This window comes from Leucopleurus acutus, assembly GCF_964270905.1.
Source record: "Leucopleurus acutus genome assembly, chromosome: 12".
NCBI lineage: Eukaryota > Metazoa > Chordata > Mammalia > Artiodactyla > Delphinidae > Leucopleurus > Leucopleurus acutus.
The window spans coordinates 47,965,736-47,985,554 of NC_139154.1; the positions used below are offsets into that span (position 1 = coordinate 47,965,736).

Consider the following 19,819-nt stretch of genomic DNA (forward strand, 5'->3'; position numbering starts at 1 on the left):
TTCCGATGAAAGAGAGATTAGATTCCCGGGGACATAACTAAGGCCAGCGAAAGTGGAATTCAGAGGCAGAAGTTTTAGCGACAGATGTTGGTCAGTGCAAAATGGTTGGTGGTAGCTGCCCAGAGCGCTGTGCCGTGACGGACTCTGGGCTCGGCGGGGAGCATGCTATAATCAGTGAGGCCCATCTGCCGGGGTGCCGGCTGGCACCCACTCCACAAGCGCCACGTACTTGCCACCGGCTTCCGAGCCAGTGCTAGAGAAAACCCTCCAGATCCTTCAGGTTATGGGAAGGTGACCAGGTGGTCTGTGTCAGGTGGCCATTTCCCAGGGCCCACGTGACCTTGTAGACCAGGGACTCTTGATATGGGTCCCTTTGATAGTCTGGTGAAGCCTAGAGTAGTGTTTTAAAACGTGCAAATAAAAGACCAAGGATTACAGAAAAAGCTAATTGTATTGAAATAAAGTTATCAAGACATTAAACAAGCCAGTTTGTGAAATAGTAACGTACATGTGTGCATGCACTTCTTAACACATGAAATAGTAAGCAGTGGGTCTAATTACTGTAATTTTGGAGCAGTGATGAGTGTAAATAATACTTCACAATATCTGCAGTGACTCGAATGTGATAATGAGAAGAGCTGTGATTTCCGTGTGTGACAAAGTCGCACGTACTGCAATACTACACTCATAAATGGAGGAAATGCTACATTTCTGTTAGAGGTTCATGAAATTTCAGCTAAAGGGTCCCAGGCCCCCGCGTTCTGTCTGCCATCCCAGGGGAATCCTTGCCGTGGAGACTGGTCCCTCCGAGAGGGAGCCCCGCTCTGGGCCGAGTCCGCTAAGTCTGGTCAGGAGGTGTGAGCTCTCTGCAGGCCCCAGGACCTCGTGGGAGAGCGCGCTGCCACACTGCAGGGTTTGACCTTCTCTCTGTCTGCTGCAGGTGGGCGGACAACTTCGTGGCCCCAGGCTGCGGAGGGAGCCAGGAGCACAGCTTCCAGCATCCCTTCCTCCAGGTATCTGTGCCTGTCCTCGCCCATCTCCGTCTCCCAGGCCTCAGGTCAGGGGCCCCCAAGAGGCCATGCTGTTTGCTAACCTGGGTTGGGGGACTCCTCCCTTGCTCTCAGGAGAGCCAGTTGCTTCTCTCTCCCTCCCAGAACAGAGGCCAGGGTGTGAGGTGCCCCTGGAAGCGGGCAGAAGGCACAGTCCCCTGTAGGAAGCCTGCACAAGTCCTGGTGAGCGCTCGTGCCCCGGACTCCTTGAGGCCAGCCCTCACCATGGCCAAGTCAGGACACATTTGGAACAATCCAGCCCTGTCGTAAAACCTGCTCCCCAACCACGGGGAGCCCAGACCCCACTGGGGCAGGGCACACACCATCAACGGAAGGTACCTTATAGCTGGACTGGGAAGCAGGAGACTTAAAGTTTAGTCCAGCTCTGCCAGCAACTTGCTTTGTGACCTTATATAAGTTCTCAAGCCTCTCGGGGCCTCAGTTTCTCCACCTGGAACATGACCAGGGATTGGTCTAGATTGGTGGGTTTTCAGATCAGGCTCTACATGGCCTTAGAGTTTCCGTCGAGGTGTTTGAAGAGCTTAGGGGTAGACCTAGGAGGCAGGCTCTGGCCTCCCACACAGAGCAGTTCTGCTTTTGTGTCTTTTACATGTTGGGGTTATAGGTAAACTCTTGTGTTAAGAAAGGTTATGTTTAAAAAATTTTGTTACAGAGAATTCCCTGGCGGTCCAGTGGTTAGAACTCCATGCTTTCACTGCCGAGGGCACAGATTTGATCCCTGGTCGGGGAACTAAGATCCCACAAGCTGTGCAGCACGGCCAAAATAAAAAACAAAAACCCTTGTTAAAGGTGGTCTTCCTTCCAGCTCTGAAGTCCTGTTTCTGTCCCTGCAGGCAGTGGGCATGTTCCTGGGGGAGCTCTTCTGCCTGGCTGCCTTCTACCTACTCCGGTGCAGAGCTGCAGGGCACCCAGACACCAGCATGGATCCCCAGCAGCCCTTCAACCCCCTTCTCTTCCTGCCCCCAGCCCTCTGCGACATGACCGCGACCAGCATCATGTATGTGGGTGAGTAGCCAAGCCAGGCTGCCAAGGGCTCAGCGAAGCCTGTGGCCCAAGGGAGCTGCTGGGAAAGAGCCACCCCCAGCTCATCTTCAGCTCCCCCCACCCCCTCCCACCGACCTTTACACACATGCCCCCAACCCAGGTTTACTGAGTACTTACCACGTGCCAGCCCTGTCAGCCCTGAGGACCCCTCAGTGAACAGACAGGCTGGGCCCTTAGGAGCTAACGTCATGTGTCTCTCCTCTCCTAGCCCTGAACATGACCAGTGCTTCCAGCTTCCAGATGCTGCGGGGAGCAGTGATCATATTCACAGGCCTGTTTTCGGTGACCTTCCTGGGACGGAGGCTGGCACTGAGCCAGTGGCTGGGTATCCTCGCGACCATCGCAGGGCTGGTGGTCGTGGGCCTGGCTGACCTCCTGAGCAGGAACGACAGTCAGCACAAGCTCAGCGAAGTGATCACAGGTGTGGCCGGGGTGGGCATCCCGGGGCTGCCCAGCACAGAGTCACTCGACAAAGCATTTTACAAGCTCTGCTGTCCGCCAAGCCCTGGGGGAGGGCACGTGGGCCACCAGCTGATGTGGACATGCACCTGCTTCCCAGGTGATGGGAAGAGTGTAGGGAAGACCGGCAGGGGACAAGCAGCGTGAGGGAGAGGTGGGTGAGGAGCGGGGAGGTCCGAGGAAGGAGAGGGCTAGTTCTGCAGTGTACTTACAGCCACACAGACTGCAGGATCCGGAAGAGGAAAGGAATGAATGTTGACTGAGCACTTACCGAGCACGCAACCAGCGCTTCGCACTGTGCTCGTCATCACTCATCCTCACGGTCCCGGAAAGGACACACTGCAGCCCATTTTACAGTGAAGTGGCCACCCTGCTCACGCATGGCAGGATTAAACCAGAAATGTCCATCTCAGAGCCTGTTGCTTCTCAAAAGACCTGCTTACCCCAGTTGTGCAGCCCTCAGGCCCAGGCGGACCCCTGGACTTTCTGGAGCCTTAGCCCAGAGGGGCTGACAGTGCCTTCCCTGGTGGCCTGCCTCACCCTTCAGGGGCCAGGAGGTCAGGCGCGGGGCCTGTCGTGGCCGGACCTCGTGGACTGTACAGTGCCCTGCGGAGTAAGGGGCTGCAGGGGCTCTTAGGTTTCCGTGGGCTGAGATGTCTGCCTCAGCCTGGCCTCACTCTGGGCCCCTCCTTTCCCACAGGGGACCTGCTGATCATCATGGCCCAGATCATCGTCTCCATCCAGATGGTGCTGGAGGAGAAGTTTGTCTACAAGCACAACGTGCACCCACTGCGGGCAGTCGGCACTGAGGGTGCGTGTGAACACAGGCTGGCAGGAGGGCGCTGGGTGGAGTGCGCCCTGTGGGGCGGCACGTCGAGGGGATGCAGTGAGGGCGCCTGGCGAGGTGCCGGGGGCCTCTGGGAAGGGCGAGCCTCCCGCCCTCCTTCCTCGCTCCCTTCACCATGTTCGTGTTGATAAACACCCTGACAGCTGCCGTGCACTCAGCCAGGAGCTAAGGGAGGACAGGGATGAAGATGAACGAGATGCAAGCCCCGCTCTAGAGGAACCGACCAGCAGGAAAGGAGCAGGCAGCGCGTTTTAGCTCGGCCCGCTTTTACTCAAGTGACGCTTCACTTGCCAAGCATATCTGAGTGTCATGGCCCAGGGAAGGTGGCGTTTGCGCTACAGATTTCAGGAAGCAAGAATGGACAGGAGGGAACTCCAGGCAGAGTGGAGACATGGGGAGCTGGATGTGAGTTTGGAAACCAGTGAGGAATAGTTTGGCGGAGGTACAGGTTTGATGGAGGGGAAATGATCAGGAATTGAATATGTCAGGGTCATATCTTGGAGAACCTTGGAACATCAGGCAAGTGGATTTAGACTTTAAATGACAGGCAGGGAGGAGCCACCAAAGGTTTCTGAGCAGGGAAGTAAGTCAAAATGAGGCTTTAAAATTATGGGACTAGCAGGGCGGATTAGAGCAGTGCTACCGAAGCGTGACCTACGGGCTTGTCGGGGAGCTGTTGGTGCCTGTTCCACCGTGAGCTGAGGGCTTACGGCAGAACGTTAACCACCTAAATCAGCTATGTCATCAAGCGTACTGATGGCTTCCACTCACTTTTCTTTCCTAGCAGGACTTCCTGAGGGAAGCAGTGCCTTGACTTACATTCTGGCCCAGCTCCTTGTCACGCACCAACAGCGCTGAGCTAGAGAGCTGTTTTTCCACACTTGCGAGAGCAGTGTCGTGCTCGCAGCCAGCAATCCTTTTGTCAATGAATAGAATTGAGTTTAAAAAGTGTCAGAGAGCATTGTACATTGTAAGGGTAGCTGTCGTTTTGTGAAAGTGTGTGTACATGTCTGTGCACTGGTCACAATATAAAATGTATTTCCTATTCTTGGTCCGGTCAGAAGACACGGATTAAAGTGGAAATGGGGCCGTCAGAGCCCATTCAGTAGGCCGTTGTAGTTCCTAATGAGCAGAACGGCTCCAGGAGCTGGAAGGAAGGAGCTGGTGCGAGGGCGACTCGGAGGGGTGGCTGGGAGGTCAGCGGAGCCCGGCTGGGTGGGCCGGGGCACGCTGCCGGGGCTGGGGGCCCAGCGGAGAGCGTGACGTGCTCCCTCCACTCCCGCAGGCCTCTTTGGCTTCGTGATCCTCTCCCTGCTGCTGGTGCCCATGTACTACATCCCCGCCGGTTCCTTCAGTGGAAACCCTCGCGGGACGCTGGAGGACGCGCTGGACGCCTTCTGCCAGGTGGGCCGACAGCCACTCATCGCGCTGGCGCTGCTGGGCAACATCAGCAGCATCGCCTTCTTCAACTTTGCAGGCATCAGTGTCACCAAGGAACTGAGCGCCACCACCCGAATGGTGCTGGACAGCCTGCGTACCATTGTCATCTGGGCAGTGAGCCTGACGCTGGGCTGGGAGGCCTTCCACCCCCTGCAGATCCTTGGCTTCCTCATCCTCCTGACGGGCACAGCCCTCTACAATGGGCTGCACCGCCTGCTACTGAGCCGCCTGTCCAGGGGCCGGCCCCCGGCAGAGGAGGGCGAGCATGAGAGACTGCTGGGGGGCCCTCGGACTGCCATCAATGATGCCAGCTGAGCCTCCTGCTCTGCTGCCACCTGGACGCTCCTTGTTCACCCCGAGGCTGAGGCCACGTGGGCTGGTGAACCTCAAATGCCCTGCCCCCGAGGCCTCGCCCTGCCCCCTCCCCACAGACACCCCCCCACCCACCCAGGGCAGCTGCTGCCGCAGAAGATGACACAACACCCAGGTCCTCCTTTGTCACCACCCCATTCAGGCCTGAGTGCAGTGCCCGACCCCCAGCAGGCTTCCCCAGCCCCTCCTGCAACACTAGAGCTAAATCATGGAGTAGAATTGCAGGAACCAACAGCCCTAGGGTTTCCTCCTAAATCATAGGCTAAATATGGTTCTCCCAAGAAGAGAGGTCACTGAGCAAATTCTAACAGAACTAAGCACCACAGTTTCTAAAACTTGTAAGATACTCCCTAACCCTGTCTGGGAACGGAGGTTTCAGCCAGGGCCTTGCCGCAAACTCAGTGTGTGCTCCCCAGCCCTGTACCTGGTCACTCCGGGCCTTGGCGTCCTGCTCTGCAGAAGGTGTCCACGGTGTGGCTTCCGTGCCTTTGGGCCTAACTGGGCCCATTCTGCAGGCTTGTGGTTTTGACCAACCTGTGGAAGGAGTGACAGCCCGTTTAGTGAAGATGCCCCCTGCCCACGGCGCTCCTCCCCACGCCTGCTCTGGCGTCCTTGCTCACACCTTGAAGTCCTCCCCACCTGGGAGAAGTTACAGGGGGATTTCAGGGCAGCCCTTGATAATAGCTTTTATGAACTCTTCACCTTCCATTTTAAAGATGAGCAAACTTGAGTCCCAGAGTTATAAGCTGTTTGGCAAAAGGGCTCTCCTGCCACGGGCTCTGGCCGTGCAGCCACACGACCAGGCAGTCGGCTGGGTTGTAGAGCACGTCTGGGGTTCTGCCTCACCCCCAGCAACCCGACAGACACCATGGAGAACCCTCCAAGGTGGTGGGTTTACCGGGAGTCTGCCGTTGGGAGTGATGCTGGTATCCCAGGCGTCATGTTAAGTGCTGAGCTTTCATTCTCCTGCGTAACAGCCTGCACAGGTGGATGCAGGTGAGAAAAGTGTGGCCCAGAGAAGGTCAAGTGACATCCTCTTGGAGCCGGTATTTCAAGCTGGGTTTGCCTGATTCCAAACCTGTGGGCCCACTTACCATAAAGTCTCTGAGATATTTGGGGGTACTTCCTGTGGCTGGGAGAGAGGCATCCTGTGCTGTTATCCTCCCAGTAACCCCACCCTGAAGAGAGGGGACTGGCAGCAGGGACCCCAGGTTGCTGAGCGGCCCTTTATTCCCGTGGTCCTCACTCTGGCAGATCACTTTCCTGGGCAGCTCAATCGTGAAACAAATGCCGAATGCCTTCCTTAAAATAGATCCTGGGAGAAGGGATCTCTGACAAGCAAAGCCCTCGGGCTGTGGGAATCCAGCAGGTTCTTACCGTCGGGAGAGAAAGGCCTCTCCATCCCACCAGCTCCGAGTCTCGGGGGGCCCTGACCTCCTCTGGGCCGCGGTGTGTGTCACAGGAAGAAGGAAATGGAGATCAAGGGTGGTGGGTCCAAAAAACTGGGGCCTTACAGTGTTGCTTCAGGCTACTTATTTTTAAAAAGAAGAGGGGATTGGCAGTGTGGACTTTTTTCTTTAATAAGAGGGAAGGAGCACAAGGGTTAGGACATTCCTGGAGGTAACGTCCAGAACGTTGGATGGAAAAGCTGTAAAGTACCAAAGCATAGAAATCACATGTGGATTTTAGCATTGAAGGGTTGAGGGCGATTATAATGGGACTTCAGTGGTGAGAGGTGGCAGAGGATGGGGAGGGCACTTATGGTCAGGCCTGCCACCCACTCAGGCAACTTGCTTTATCTCCTGGAGCTTTGGGTCTTCACATCTCTAAAATGGGGAAGCCTGCATCTCACAGGATGGCTGTGAATATTACCTACGATATAAATGGAAGGTGGCTGTAAATGCCAACGTACAGTGGAGCGTCCTGCAAGGCGGCACTGCCCACTAGGGTGGTCTGTCAGGCATTGAAGTCCCAGCAGAGCCATGGTGTGGAGCATCAGTTTTGCTCAGAGGTTAGAACATACCATTGTGGAGTAGAGTGTAAACTTCGCGTCGGCTATAAGATAAAACAGGATGCCTCATAAAATGTTCATGTTGACCCTAAGTACCCTCCCAGACCCTGGAGTTGTGTCCTCTCTATCCTAGTGTCTGGGGTGCTTCAGAGGATGAGTTTGAGAGGCCATGCCGTGTCATGCTGGTAATGGGGGTGGAGGGGGAAAGAATCTCCACTCTCCTGCTGAGTCTAGAGGGTTGTGAGGAATGTCACATCTAGAGGGTTGTGAGGAATGTCACAGCAGTAGCTGTGGCCTACTGCTCTGAGTGGAATAATGGGGCCCTGGACCCCAAATTAGAATTGACTGATAACAGACTTTGTAAACATCAGTTCAGATACAGTGTAATTCAGACCATCTGCACTGTAGTGAACTGACCAGTTCCTGCCCCATTCATAGTGGTCCTGGGGGACCCTGGGGCTGGGGTGTCCTCCGGGACTGCCATCCAGGTCCTGGAGTAGCCCTCAGGCTTGCTGCCTACTTTAGGACCATGCCAGGTGGTTCCATTTGCCTTTGCTCTGTCCAAAGCTCTCTGTACTTTAACAAGCAAACAGCACTCAAGGAGATCAGAGGACAGTAGGAGGATTGGAGCAAACAGCCATGGGTTTAGGGGGAGCCAGAGATATGTGTTCTCAGCTCCATCTCTCCCTTCACTGGGTGGCTTTGGACAAGTGATGTTACCTCTCACCATGATCAAGTGGGATTTATTCCAGAGATGCAAGGATGTTTCCACATCTGCAAATCAGTCAGTATGATACACCACATTTACAAAATAAAGGATAAAAATCATATGATCATCTCATAGATGCAGAAAAAGCATTTGACAAAATTCAACATCCATCTATGATAAAAACTCTGAACAAAGTGGGTATAGAGGGAATGTATCTCAACATAATAAAGGCCATATATTACAAGCCCACAGCTAACATCACACTGAATGATGAAAAAAAGCTGAAAGCTTTAACTCTAAGATTGGGAATGAGACAGTTTTTCCCACTCTTGCCACTTTTATTCAACATAGTATTGGAAGCCCTAGATAAAGCAATTAGGCAAGAGAAAGAAAGGAAAGGATCCAAGTTGGAAAGGAGGAAGAAAAACTGTCACGATTTGCAAATGACATATTATATATAGAAAACCTTAAAGACACCATCAAAAAACTGTTAGAACTAAAAAATTCAGTAAAGTTGCAGGATACAAAATCAATACACAAAAATCTGTTGCATTTATATACACTAACAAACTATCAGAAAGAGAAATTAAGAAAACAATCCCATTTACAATTGCATCAAAAAGATAAAATACCCAGGAATAAATTTAACCAAGGAGGCGAAAGACCTGTATACTGAAAACTACAAGACATTAATGAAAGAAATTGAAGACACAAATGAAAGATATTCCACGTTCATGGATTGGAAGAATTAATATTGTTAAAATGTTCATACCATCCAAAGCAATCTACAGATTCAATGCCTATCAGATTCAATTCTACAAAACTCCAATGGCATTCTTCACAGAAATAGAACAAAAAATCCAAAATTTGTAAGGAACCACAAAAGACCCCAAATAGCCAATGCAATCTTGAGAGAGAAGAACAACACTGAAGTCATCACATTCCCTGATTTCAAACTAGACTACAAAGCTATAATAATTAAAACAGTATGGTATTGGCCTAAAAACAGACACATAGATTAATGGAACAGAATAGAGAGCCCAGAAATAAACCTGCACATACATGGTCAATTAATTTATGACTAGGAGCCAAGACTATACAATGGGGAAAAGAACCATCTCTTTAGTAAATGGTGTTGGGAAAACTGGACCACTGTCTTACACTATACACAAAAATTAACTCAAAATGGACTAAAGACTTGAACATAAGGCCTGAAAGCATATAACTGCTAGAGGAAAACAACAAGTTCCTTGACATAGGTCTTGACAATGTTTTTTTTTAATCTGACACCAAAAGCAAAGGCAACAAAAGCAAAAATAAATAAGTAGGACCACTTCAAACTAAAAAGCTTCAGCACAGCAAAGGGAGCCATCAACAAAATAAAAAGGCAACCTACTGAATGGGAGAAAACATTTGCAAATTATATATCTGATCATGGATTAATATCCAAAATATATAAAGAATGCATAAACTCAATGGTGAGAACAAATAATTCGATTTATAAATGGGCAAATGGGGACTTCCCTGGTGGTCCAGTGGTTAAGACTCCGCACTTCCATTCAGAGGGCACGGGTTCGATCCTGGTCAGGAAACTAAGATCCCACACGTCCTGCGGCGCAGCCAAAAATAAAATAAAAATGGTCAAATGATCTGAATAGACATTGTTCCGAAGAAGACATACAGATGCCCAACAGGGACATGAAAAGATGCTCAACATCATTAATCAGGAAAGTGCAAATCAAAACCACAGTGAGATACCACCTCACATCTGTTAGAATGGCTATTATCAAAAAGACAAGAAATAAGTTTTGGGGAGGATGTGGAGAAAAGGGACGACTTGTGCGCTATTGGTGCGAGTAAATTAGTGCAGCCACTGTGGAAAATTGTATGGAGGTTCCCGGAAAAATTAAAAATAAAACGACCATGTGATTCAGCAATTCTACTTCTGGGTATTCAAAGGAAACAAAAACACTAAGCTGAAAAGATATATGCACCTTTGTGTTCATTGCAGCATTATTTACAATAACCAAGATTTGGAAACACCTAAGTGTTCAGCAATGGATGAACGGATAAAGAAATTGTGGTATGTATATATATATATATATATTCACAATGGAATATTATTCAGGCATAAAAAGAAAGAAATGTTGCCATCTGCAACAACATGGATGAACCTCAAGGGCATAATGCTAAGTGAAATAAGTCATTCAGAGAAAGACAATACTGTATGATCTCACTTACATGTGGAATCTTAAAAAAAAAAAAACACCCCTCTATTTTCTACCTTTGTTTTCTACTTATTTCTAATGGAGCAAAGAAGGCACTCTAGGTCTAAAGCAGAATTAATGAGTGAAGATTTGCTATGTCTGATTAATGGGTCCTGAGGACTGGTGTAGTAGGACTTCTTGCCTCTGTGTCACTGAAAAACAACTATCCTTCTGTGATTTGACTGCATCTCAATGGGTTCAACCAAACATTCCTTTCCCTTCCTTCCCCCCCTTTCCCTTCCCCCCCTCTACTCTTTCTTTCTCCCTTTATTTCTTTCTCGCTTTCTCTTTCTTTCTTATTGTGGTGAAATATACACAACATAACACTCACCGTATTGACCATTATTAAGTGTACAATTCAGTGGCATTAAGAACATTCACATTTGTTGTGCAATCATCACCCATCTCCAGAACTTTTTCATCTTCCCAAACTGAAACTCTGTACCCATTAAACAATAATTCCCCTTTCCTCCCTTCCCCCAGCCCCTAGCAACCACCATCCTACCTTTCTGTCTCTATGAATTTGACTACTCTAGGTACCTCATGTAAGTGGAATCATACAATATTGGTCCTTTTGTATCTCATTTATTTTGCTTAACATAATACCTTCAAGACTCATCCATGTGGTAATATGTAGCAAAATTTACTTTCTTCATAAGGCTGAATAATATTCCATTGTATGTATATACCACATTTTATTTATCTATTCATTCACTTGGACATTTTTGACTATTGTGAATAACACTGCTATGAGCCTTAGTGTACAAATACCTGTTCAAGCCCCTGCTTTTAATTGAATATACACCCAGAAGTGGACTTGCTGGATCATATGGTAATTCTGTGTTTAATTTTTTGACCAATTGCCATACTGTTTTCCACTGTAGCCGCACCATTTTGCGTTCCCACCAGCAGTGAACAAGGGTTCCACAAAATCACTGATTTTGTAACATATTTCCTGATTACAGTGCATGTTAACTGTAGAACATCTAGATAATGTAAAAAAACAAAAGTGTAGAATATAAAATCCCCTTTATTCTAACTACCTAGTTCTACATTTGACCTCAATACATATTATCCCCAGCAGGAAGGGAAGGGGTCATTTCCCTGTTACGAAAATGCTGGAGAGCATGATCCAAAAATAGAGCTGAGGCCTGCCCTGCTTGACCTCATGGTGAGAGGCCCCATCCTGGCTGTCCCAGGACCCTAATCATCAATAAGGTTCATGCAGTGAAGCTGACTTCTGAGTCATATTCATGGGCTGCTCCTGGTCTCAGGCGAGACATGGGACGGTCACATTCTCCGTGGGCCCGTCTCCTCATCTTTAAAACCCACCTCAAGATTGATAGAGCAAAACATAAAATGTTTGCGCAAGGTGATTCGTCTAGAGAAACGCGTTCTACACACGCACCAGCTACATCTTCATAATCGAGCTTTCATTTGTCGACCAGAGAGCACCGGAGGACCTGGGTCTGATGCATCAAAGATGCGGTCCTGCCCCCGGGAGCGGACGACTGGAGCAGTTCCCGCCTCATTTCACTTTTCCAAGTCCCCATTGGCTGATTCCTACCATCGATCCGCCTTGTCCCCGCTGTCTTCTCCTATCACCGCCGCCGTTAGCCTCTCATCCTGTGCTCTCATTGGTCCTCTCCGCAATCGCTCTGCGCCAGGAGCGTTCCAGAGGCAGCCACTGGGAGTCGCTGGATTCGGTTTTTAAAAAACGCCGGCAGTGAATCCGCGGCGAAGCGGGCAATTTGAACGTCACCCAGCCGGGGCACGCGGCCGGGGCGCTGCTGGCCCTCCCCTGAACCCCAGCCTCTGCCTCCGGACCCGGAAGGCCGAGAAGGAGCCGCGGTCCGCAACCCTGAGCGCCAACCATGGGCCCGCGCCGCCGGATCCGCAAGCCCGAAGCCCCAAGGAGGCGCCCCCCGAGCCCGGCTCCCGCCCCCCCGCGGCCGGGCCCACCCTTAGGTAACCCGCCGTGATCCCTTTCCCTCCGAGCCGGCCTCCCTGCAGCCTGTCTGTGAGGTGGGTACGGCCGGGTCCGCGTGCCCATTTCACAGACGAAAAAATCTATGCTCGCTTGCCGAGCCTGGGGTCCAGCCCAGTCTCCCGACCCCTGGTCCGCTGGCCTTCCTCTGCAGGGGGGCAAAGCGGTTCTGCCGTCCAGTATCCGTTCCGGGACGGCCCAAGGTCCACGACCGGGGAGGGACTGGGGAAGGCAGTTCTGAGGAGGAGAAAGGACTGGCCCAGACAGTATTCTTAATTCTACTAACGTGTATTGAGTGCTTACCACTAACTAGGCATTATGTTAAACTCTTTATATGACTTAACTCAATTTTATATTGTGCCCATTTTACAGATGGGACAACTGAAGCGCAGACAGACCTGATAATTTGCACAAGATCACCCAGCTTGTTCCCGCAGACACGGGATTTTAAAAAATCGGTGTTTGTGCTTTTTTCAAATGCAAAAGTATTGGCTGCTTTTTGTGACAATTTCAAACAACAGTTCTAATTTTAGAAGGTGCCTTTCCAGGTTTTTTGGGGTTTGTTTTGTTTTGTTTTGTTTTTTTCCTTCAGTGAGTGGCTGTATTGGTCCTTAACCAAAATGCCCTAACTTAGCCGGTGCTCTCACCTTGTTCCCTTCCAGAGGTAGCATGCCCGGAAAGAAGGCTGGTCTGTGGTCCTTAGTTTCTGTGCTGTGGTCTGGTGGATGGGATACCCACAAACAAGAACTGTGGCAGCAGCTGCTTTACTTGTCTTCTGCTCCATCGCTAAGAGCAGGGTGAAGAAAGTATTATTGGTTATTTATAGATGTTGCTGTTGTGAATGGGTTGTTTTTTATTTTTCTTTCCTTAACATAAATAACCTTTGCATCTAGCTAACTTGCTGAATTCTCTTGTTAATCCTAATAGCCTTTCAGCTGCTTTAATTGAAATTTTTAAGTGGACCATTATACTGTTTGCAAATAATGACTTTTGAGTCTTCTTTTCATTTTTATACATTTTATTTCTTATTTTATTGTTAGTGAGGCCCTGAGACTAGTGTTGAAATAAGAGCAATGTTTTGGTCATCTTTGTCTCATTTGTAATTTTAACAGGAATATTGTTACGTATGATGTTCACTATTGCTTCCGGATGTAGAAGCATCCTTACAACTCCAGTCCCCTGATTCACTCTCAGCTCAGGATGACCTTGCCTCATGCTTCATTGAGGAAATAGAAGCCTCCAGACTGGATTCCCCTTTATCTTCTCACAGCAGAGAACCTAGGTGACCCCTTTCCATCAAAAGCCACTCCTCCTCCTACATGAGCTCTTGGTCATATTCTTCTGTCACCATCCCAGGGGCTTTCTGTTATCCTTACCACCTGCACTTGGAAGTAAATTCATACTCCTTACATTGGCATTTGGCAAATGTGCTCTGCTATTTCTGTTCTAAAGAAAAGGGCACCCCACATCCCCGGCTCCCTCATACTCCCTGTTTCTCACTTCTGCCCTTCACAGCTACCCTTTTTATTTTATTATTATTTTTAAATTTATTTATTTTATTTATTTACTTATTTTTGGCTGTGTTGGGTCTTCCCCGCTGCATGCGTGCTCTCTCTAGTCGCGGAGAGCGGGGGCTCCTCCTCGTTGCGGTGCGCGGGCTTCTCATCACAGCGGCCTCTCCCGTTGCGGAGCTTGGGCTCCAGGCACGCGGGCCTCGGTAGTTGTGGTTCGCGGACTCTAGAGCGCAGGCTCAGTAGTTGTGGCGCATGGGCTCTGTTGCTCCGCGGCGTGTAGGATCCTCCCAGACCAGGGCCCGAACCCCTGTCCCCTGCATTGGCAGGCGGACTCCCAACCACTGCACCACCAGGGAAGCCCCACAGCTACCCTTTTTAAAACAGCCAGACTTAAGTCTACCCACGTGTCTGTTTCCCCTCTTCCCAGACACCCTTCAACCCATTCCAATCTGACTCCCCACAACCACTACCCTTACTTCCAGTACCCTTGAACTGCTGTTGTGAAGGTCACCAGCTACTTTCATGTTGCCAACTTTATTAGACATGCCTGTGTCCTTCTCTTATCCTCTCAGAAGCATTCGACACAGTGGGTCATTTCTTCTTCGAAACACTCCATCCCCCTGGCTCCGTGATACACACGCTCTGCAGTTTCTGCTCAGTGGTTTTTACTGCCTGTGCCACCTCTCTTCAGCATGTTGATGTTGGACTTCCATGGTCTACTTTTCCTTTCTTTCCCTTCCCCAGGTGGGCTCATCCCTCCCCGTGGCTCCAGTACCATTCATACACTGACAGCTCTCACATTTATAGCTCCAGCCCACATCTCTCCTCTGACCCCGCACACCTACATCCAACGGCCTTTCTACTCGAAGACTCTGGGGTATGTCACACTAAACACATCTAAAAGCACACTTTTGGTTACTCCCCTCCTGCCGCTTCATCCCCGGTTTCCCCCATTTCAGGAAATGGCATAGCCACTCACAGGATTGTTTAAGCCAGAAACCTGGGAGAGATTTTTCATCTTGCCCCCATGTCCATCCAATCCAAATGTAAGCTCAGGCACTTCCACCTCCACGTCGCATCCTAACCATGCCACTCGTTGCCTTCTCCACTCCCACCAGCCTAGTCCAAGCCCCCAGCACCCTAACCTGGCTACGACTTCCCTTCCACTCTTGTCCCTTTTCGGTTCTTTCCTTACACAGCAACTGGAATGATCTTTAAATGGAAGTGGATCATCTCTCCGTCCTGCTTAAAGCTCTTCCGTGGCTTCCCATTACCTTAGGATTAAATCCCGACTCCTTATGTCGGATTTTAAGACCCAACTATTGAATGTTTAATCCCAGTTCTTTCCCATGATCCCTCTAATTGGTTACTTTTCACAAGCACTTGTTCCTGAGTCATAGACTTCACATCTTCCCTTACCCCTCGGAGGTTATTATGTGTATTTTTCTTTCTCTCTTTTCTGTAATAACTCAAGTCCCTCTGGTATTGGTTATTTTGTTTGCTGAGTTTGGTCCTTTCCTTTCATGGTGTTGGCCTTTTTACATTGCTTGGTGATCTTTAGTTGTGTTCGTCTTTCCATTGTGTGACTGCCATGTCTGATTATTAAATGCTGCTTCCGGCGACTGGATTGGGGACTGGTGGTGAGGAGGGAGGCAGGTGCCAGTAGCTCATCTCCTGGGTGTAGGGCCTCCCTCTTTCTAAAAAGTCCCCTGTTTCTTTGGCCCCTGGGATAAAGTCTCCACTGCCAGCACATCTCTGCATTGCCCCTCTGTCCCCATTTGCTCTCAGCAGCTTGTCTAACACTTGGCAAATAGTTCACCATATTAAATCCCTTCTATGCAACGACTTGGTGTGGATTCTCTCATCTTGGCTAGACCGTGAATAACATTTCTTCAAAATGTTAGTTTTCGTGGGGGTTTTTTTTCTTTTTTTTATTTGTTCAACTTCGCAGAGGTTCATTTGTTTTTACTGGTCCTTGGTTTAATTTATGGAGCCAGCTGCACTGTTTTTGTTTTACACTCTTTTTCATTAAGTTAGTTTATTATCTTTAATATTTCTTTTACTCTACCTTCTTTTGATTTACTTTAATAATTCTCTTCCTAATACGTGAGTTGAACACTTAGCGGAATTATCTTTTAATGTTCTTGTTTTCTCGTAGATAGATCTTGAGGCTGTACATTTTCCTTTAGGACTATTTGGCTATATCGCTTAAGTTTTAAGGTGTAGACTTTTTATTTTTATTCATTTCTAAATAGTCTAATTTCAGTGAATTGTCCTCTTTAACAAGAGAGTTAGAAGAATTTTTATTTTTTATATTCTTGTGTTTTTAATTTCTGATCAGAGTTTGACTTTTTTGATTTCTACTTTTAGGAATGATTTTAAGATTTTTTTGTCTTTTTTTGTTGTTGTTGAAACTAGGCTTTGAGCCAAAGGCTCTGACTTCATAGCCCAAAGGCCTGACACTGGCACTGAGTTATGCCACTTCTGAGCTCCCACCTTGGCCGCTAACGTGCTCTGGCCAACTGTCTTAACCTCTCTGGGCCTCAGGATAACAGAGACAAGGGAATTGTACTAGATAATCTCTCAGATTCCTTCCAGCTCTTAAAAAATACCTAAAAATTGGACTTCCCTGGTGGTCCAGTGGTTAAGACTCCGTGCTTCCAATGCAGGGGGTGCCTGTTCGATCCCTGGCTGGGGAACTAAGATCCCACGTGCTGCGCGGCAGGGCCAAAAAAACCCTAAAAACAAAATTGGAAACTGGGTTTCCAATCCAGGTGGGAAAGACAGAGGAGATGCAGAGTACTGTGGGCCCAGAGGAGGGAAGTGACCCATCGGTTTGGAAGGGATTGGGAGTCAGGAAAGGCTGCCTGGAAGAGTCGGCATTTAAAATAAGACCCTCAGAGGATCATCACTGAGGGTCAATAGGACCCTCAAAGGATCACTTATTCATTCATTTAACAAAAATTTATTTAGCACCAACCACTGTTCTCCAGTTGCTGAAGATAACCGCAATGACTACAATAGACAAAAAGCCCTGCTTTTGGGAAGCCTGTTATATACAGTCTACGATTTGGTAGTTTGACAGCCAGGTTGCAATGCATCACCCGTTTTCCACTGCATTTTGCTCCATGACCCAACTCTTTTGCTCAGGCGCTCCCTCCCGTCCAGTTGCTCGCCGGAGATACCGGGTTCTGAAGGAGATCCGAACTCTTCAGAAGAGCACAAACCTGTTGTTAAGGAAGACCCCCTTCTGCCGCCTGGTGAGCTCCAGGGAGCTTCCCGCCAACCCCCATGCCGCCTCCTTTCTTTAAATTTCCCAGGTATTGGGCCCCTATCGCCTCTTGCCCAAATGGCAAGGGACCTCTTCCCTAGCCTGGTCGGGGACTCTTCATCTTCTGAAAACATGAGCCCACAAAGGGCACCTTCTAATTCTTTATGGAATTAATTTCTAACTCCTACCACCTTCGAACTGTGTTCTTTGATTACGTACAAGGAGCTCTGTCATCCAACCACCCTTTCATCCCTTGTCTTGCCCTGAGAGATTGTCTCCTCCTCTCCCCACCACCAATGAAGAGAGACGGGCCAATCTCTAAGCTCCCTGGAGTTGACACCAGCTACTAGTTAGGTTCTATGATTAAGGGCCAGGAAGGAATAACGGAAATGAAGATTCATGGAGACTCACTGAGAGAGTCTGTCTTCTCTTGAACCTCCTTTTACTCTCTACTCCTCCCCACTCCCCTTCTCCCTTGCTCCCCATCCCCACTCCTTCGCAGGCAAGAGAAATATGTGCTGTATTCACTCGTGGTGTGGACTTCAATTGGCAAGCCCAGGCCCTGTTGGCCCTACAAGAGGTAAGATGGGGGCCACGGTCCAGTTGGGTGAGGGGTGAGTATGGGAGAAAGGCAAGGCTACATCTCACCTCCTTGAAAAGAACAAGGAACACCCAGGGTTTGGAGGCTAGGTTTCATTTGGTGGTAGTGGAATTCCCAGGCAAAGTTCAGTCTCATTCTGTGAATAATCCTTCCCCGCAGTCCTTTGAGCCCTTAGAGACTGAGGTTAGCAGGTCTCTCAGCAGAAAGCAGCCCATGCCCCCTCGTCTGTGTCAGTCTTTCTGCTTTTCTTTCTGTCCGCAGGCAGCAGAAGCGTTTCTAGTTCATCTCTTCGAGGATGCCTATCTCCTCTCCTTACATGCCGGCCGTGTCACTCTCTTCCCGAAGGATGTGCAGCTGGCCAGGAGGATCCGAGGCATTCAGGAAGGGCTCGGCTGAGCTCCTGCCCCCCGTGCCTCTGTAAGCTTTTCCTGCTCACCAGAGAGTGAGTGCACTTTGGGGGAAAACACCTAGCTTCTCATCATTGTGGTGGGAGTCTCTGTGAAGGAATGTTCCTTCTCCATCCTCAAGTCCTTTGCTGCCTCGCCTTCCCCTTGTTCTCTAGGGAAGGGTTGACCTAGTTTTGACGTGAATGCTTGGGATTCTGCGGCTCATGCCCTTTAAGTAATGACCAGACAGCCTGAACCTCTGACCGAGTGAATCCTCTCCATTCTACAAGGACCAGATGACCTCATTTTGATTAAAACAGAGTTCTTATTTTTGAAAATGCCTTGTTAGTAATTGTGATTCCTGTATTTCAGGGATGATACCAGGGACTCTGCCCGTAACTAGGACCAGATCACGGAGTACAAGGTGCTGCCTGGACTTGCTGTCTCTGAGCAGAGTGTGTGTGTTGCTTTTGTAATTAGGTTTTTTTAAGAAGGAGGAGACTGCATGGCTTTCCTCTGTAGCAGAGGTAATACATGACAGAATCAACACATTCCAAAAGTCCTGACAATAATTTTCAGATGAAGAGACTCCAAGTTTGACTTCACTTTGCAAATTATTCACACACCTGATGATTTGGAAGACATCAGATTTTCTAGGTTGTGAGAGAAAAGGATATTTACTGATTATTTTAGATCTTTCTGTACCATTTAAATTTTTTACCATATGTATATTTACTTTTATTTAAAGCATAAGGGAAAAAATGAGAGAAGACCACTTCAGCCAGTTGCATGGAAGAGCCTGACGCGTCCAGCATACGAATCTCTGTCCTTCAGATTGATTTCATCATTAGTGGCAGCAGCAAGTTCCTGTGTGGACTGTGCCTGTCAACAGATTATGTAGCTTTTCAAAAACTCAATTGGGATGAAAACAGGAAATCCTTAAGGTTTGGTGGCTCCTGGCTCCTTCCGGTAAATTCCTATCAAAATCATTCAGAAATTCTAGCTTGTAGAATTTATTTTATTCTTATCTGCAAGTCATAGATGATGTATCGTAATTTATACTGCAGAATTTTTCATTCCAGGACTTTTAAGAGCCTTTTCAATGTTTTTACAGGTATTTTTTATAACTCCCTTGTGGAGAGATAATAAAAATAATTCTTTAATGAGAAAAAGTTGAAGCGAAGTCACTACTGTACAGAGATTATACTGTGTCCTTTGTGTGTTAGCGTTAAGTTCTTCATTTGGACACTTGGCCAACAGCCACAATTTAAACAAGAGAATTCAGGGATGTGTTTTTGTCTCCAGTGGAGTAGAGCGTGAGCAGATAAAAGCCTTGCCCATCTCTTGTAACTGAAAGCAGCTTAAGAGATCTCCAGAGAAATGGGAAGGCCACCCGAAGACTTTTAGATATTGTGTGTGGTGAAAATGATTAGTGAGGGCGGACATGAATAACGACGCGTCAGCCAACTGAACTGAGAGACAAACTAAAGGGAAAAGGACCAAGTTCTGTTGTGTGATTTTAACCCTTTGGAAAAACCGTTTCCTGTTCGACATCAACTCATTTTTATGTAGACATTGGAATAAAGCTTACCTATCTATGACTATATTTAAAATTCTTGTCAGTATGTTATTAATCAGAAGATTATACTCTTCCTCTAGTTTTCTTTAAATTGACACTTCTCTGCTCTCTTAAAATTGTACTAACCAGGACCCCACTGTAACGCATGGTCACATGTCACATGCAAATGCCAGGCAGGATGTGTGCTCAGCACCACAGAGTATTTATACAGTAACGTGAGAATAAGTAACTTATACCATGATAATGTTATATGGTATCGTTA

At 48.4% G+C, this 19,819-nt stretch overlaps 2 protein-coding genes across 3 annotated transcripts in view; both read left to right on the plus strand.

The window, feature by feature from the left end:
* The window catches only part of SLC35F6 (solute carrier family 35 member F6), a 209,258-nt gene extending 202,020 nt beyond the window's left edge, over positions 1-7,238 (plus strand). The window contains exons 3-7 of the mRNA XM_082852186.1: positions 941-1,013; positions 1,904-2,075; positions 2,323-2,535; positions 3,274-3,384; positions 4,706-7,238. Coding sequence (XP_082708312.1) covers positions 941-1,013; positions 1,904-2,075; positions 2,323-2,535; positions 3,274-3,384; positions 4,706-5,175 — 1,039 coding nt within the window. The 3' untranslated portion in view covers positions 5,176-7,238. The remainder of the gene's footprint in view (positions 1-940; positions 1,014-1,903; positions 2,076-2,322; positions 2,536-3,273; positions 3,385-4,705) is intronic.
* Positions 7,239-12,093: 4,855 nt separating this feature from the next.
* CENPA (centromere protein A) lies at positions 12,094-17,988 on the plus strand (the record flags this gene model as incomplete). 2 transcript variants are annotated; one of them, XM_082852316.1, is made up of 4 exons in its annotated part: positions 12,094-12,187; positions 16,871-16,980; positions 17,494-17,571; positions 17,854-17,988. In XM_082852316.1, 4 exons carry the CDS (start codon positions 12,094-12,096, stop codon positions 17,986-17,988), a joined length of 417 nt encoding a protein of 138 aa, XP_082708442.1. The 2 variants fall into 2 exon arrangements, with proteins under 2 accessions (XP_082708442.1, XP_082708443.1); XM_082852317.1 differs by lacking the exon at positions 17,494-17,571.
* Between the last annotated feature and the right edge of the window lie 1,831 nt (positions 17,989-19,819).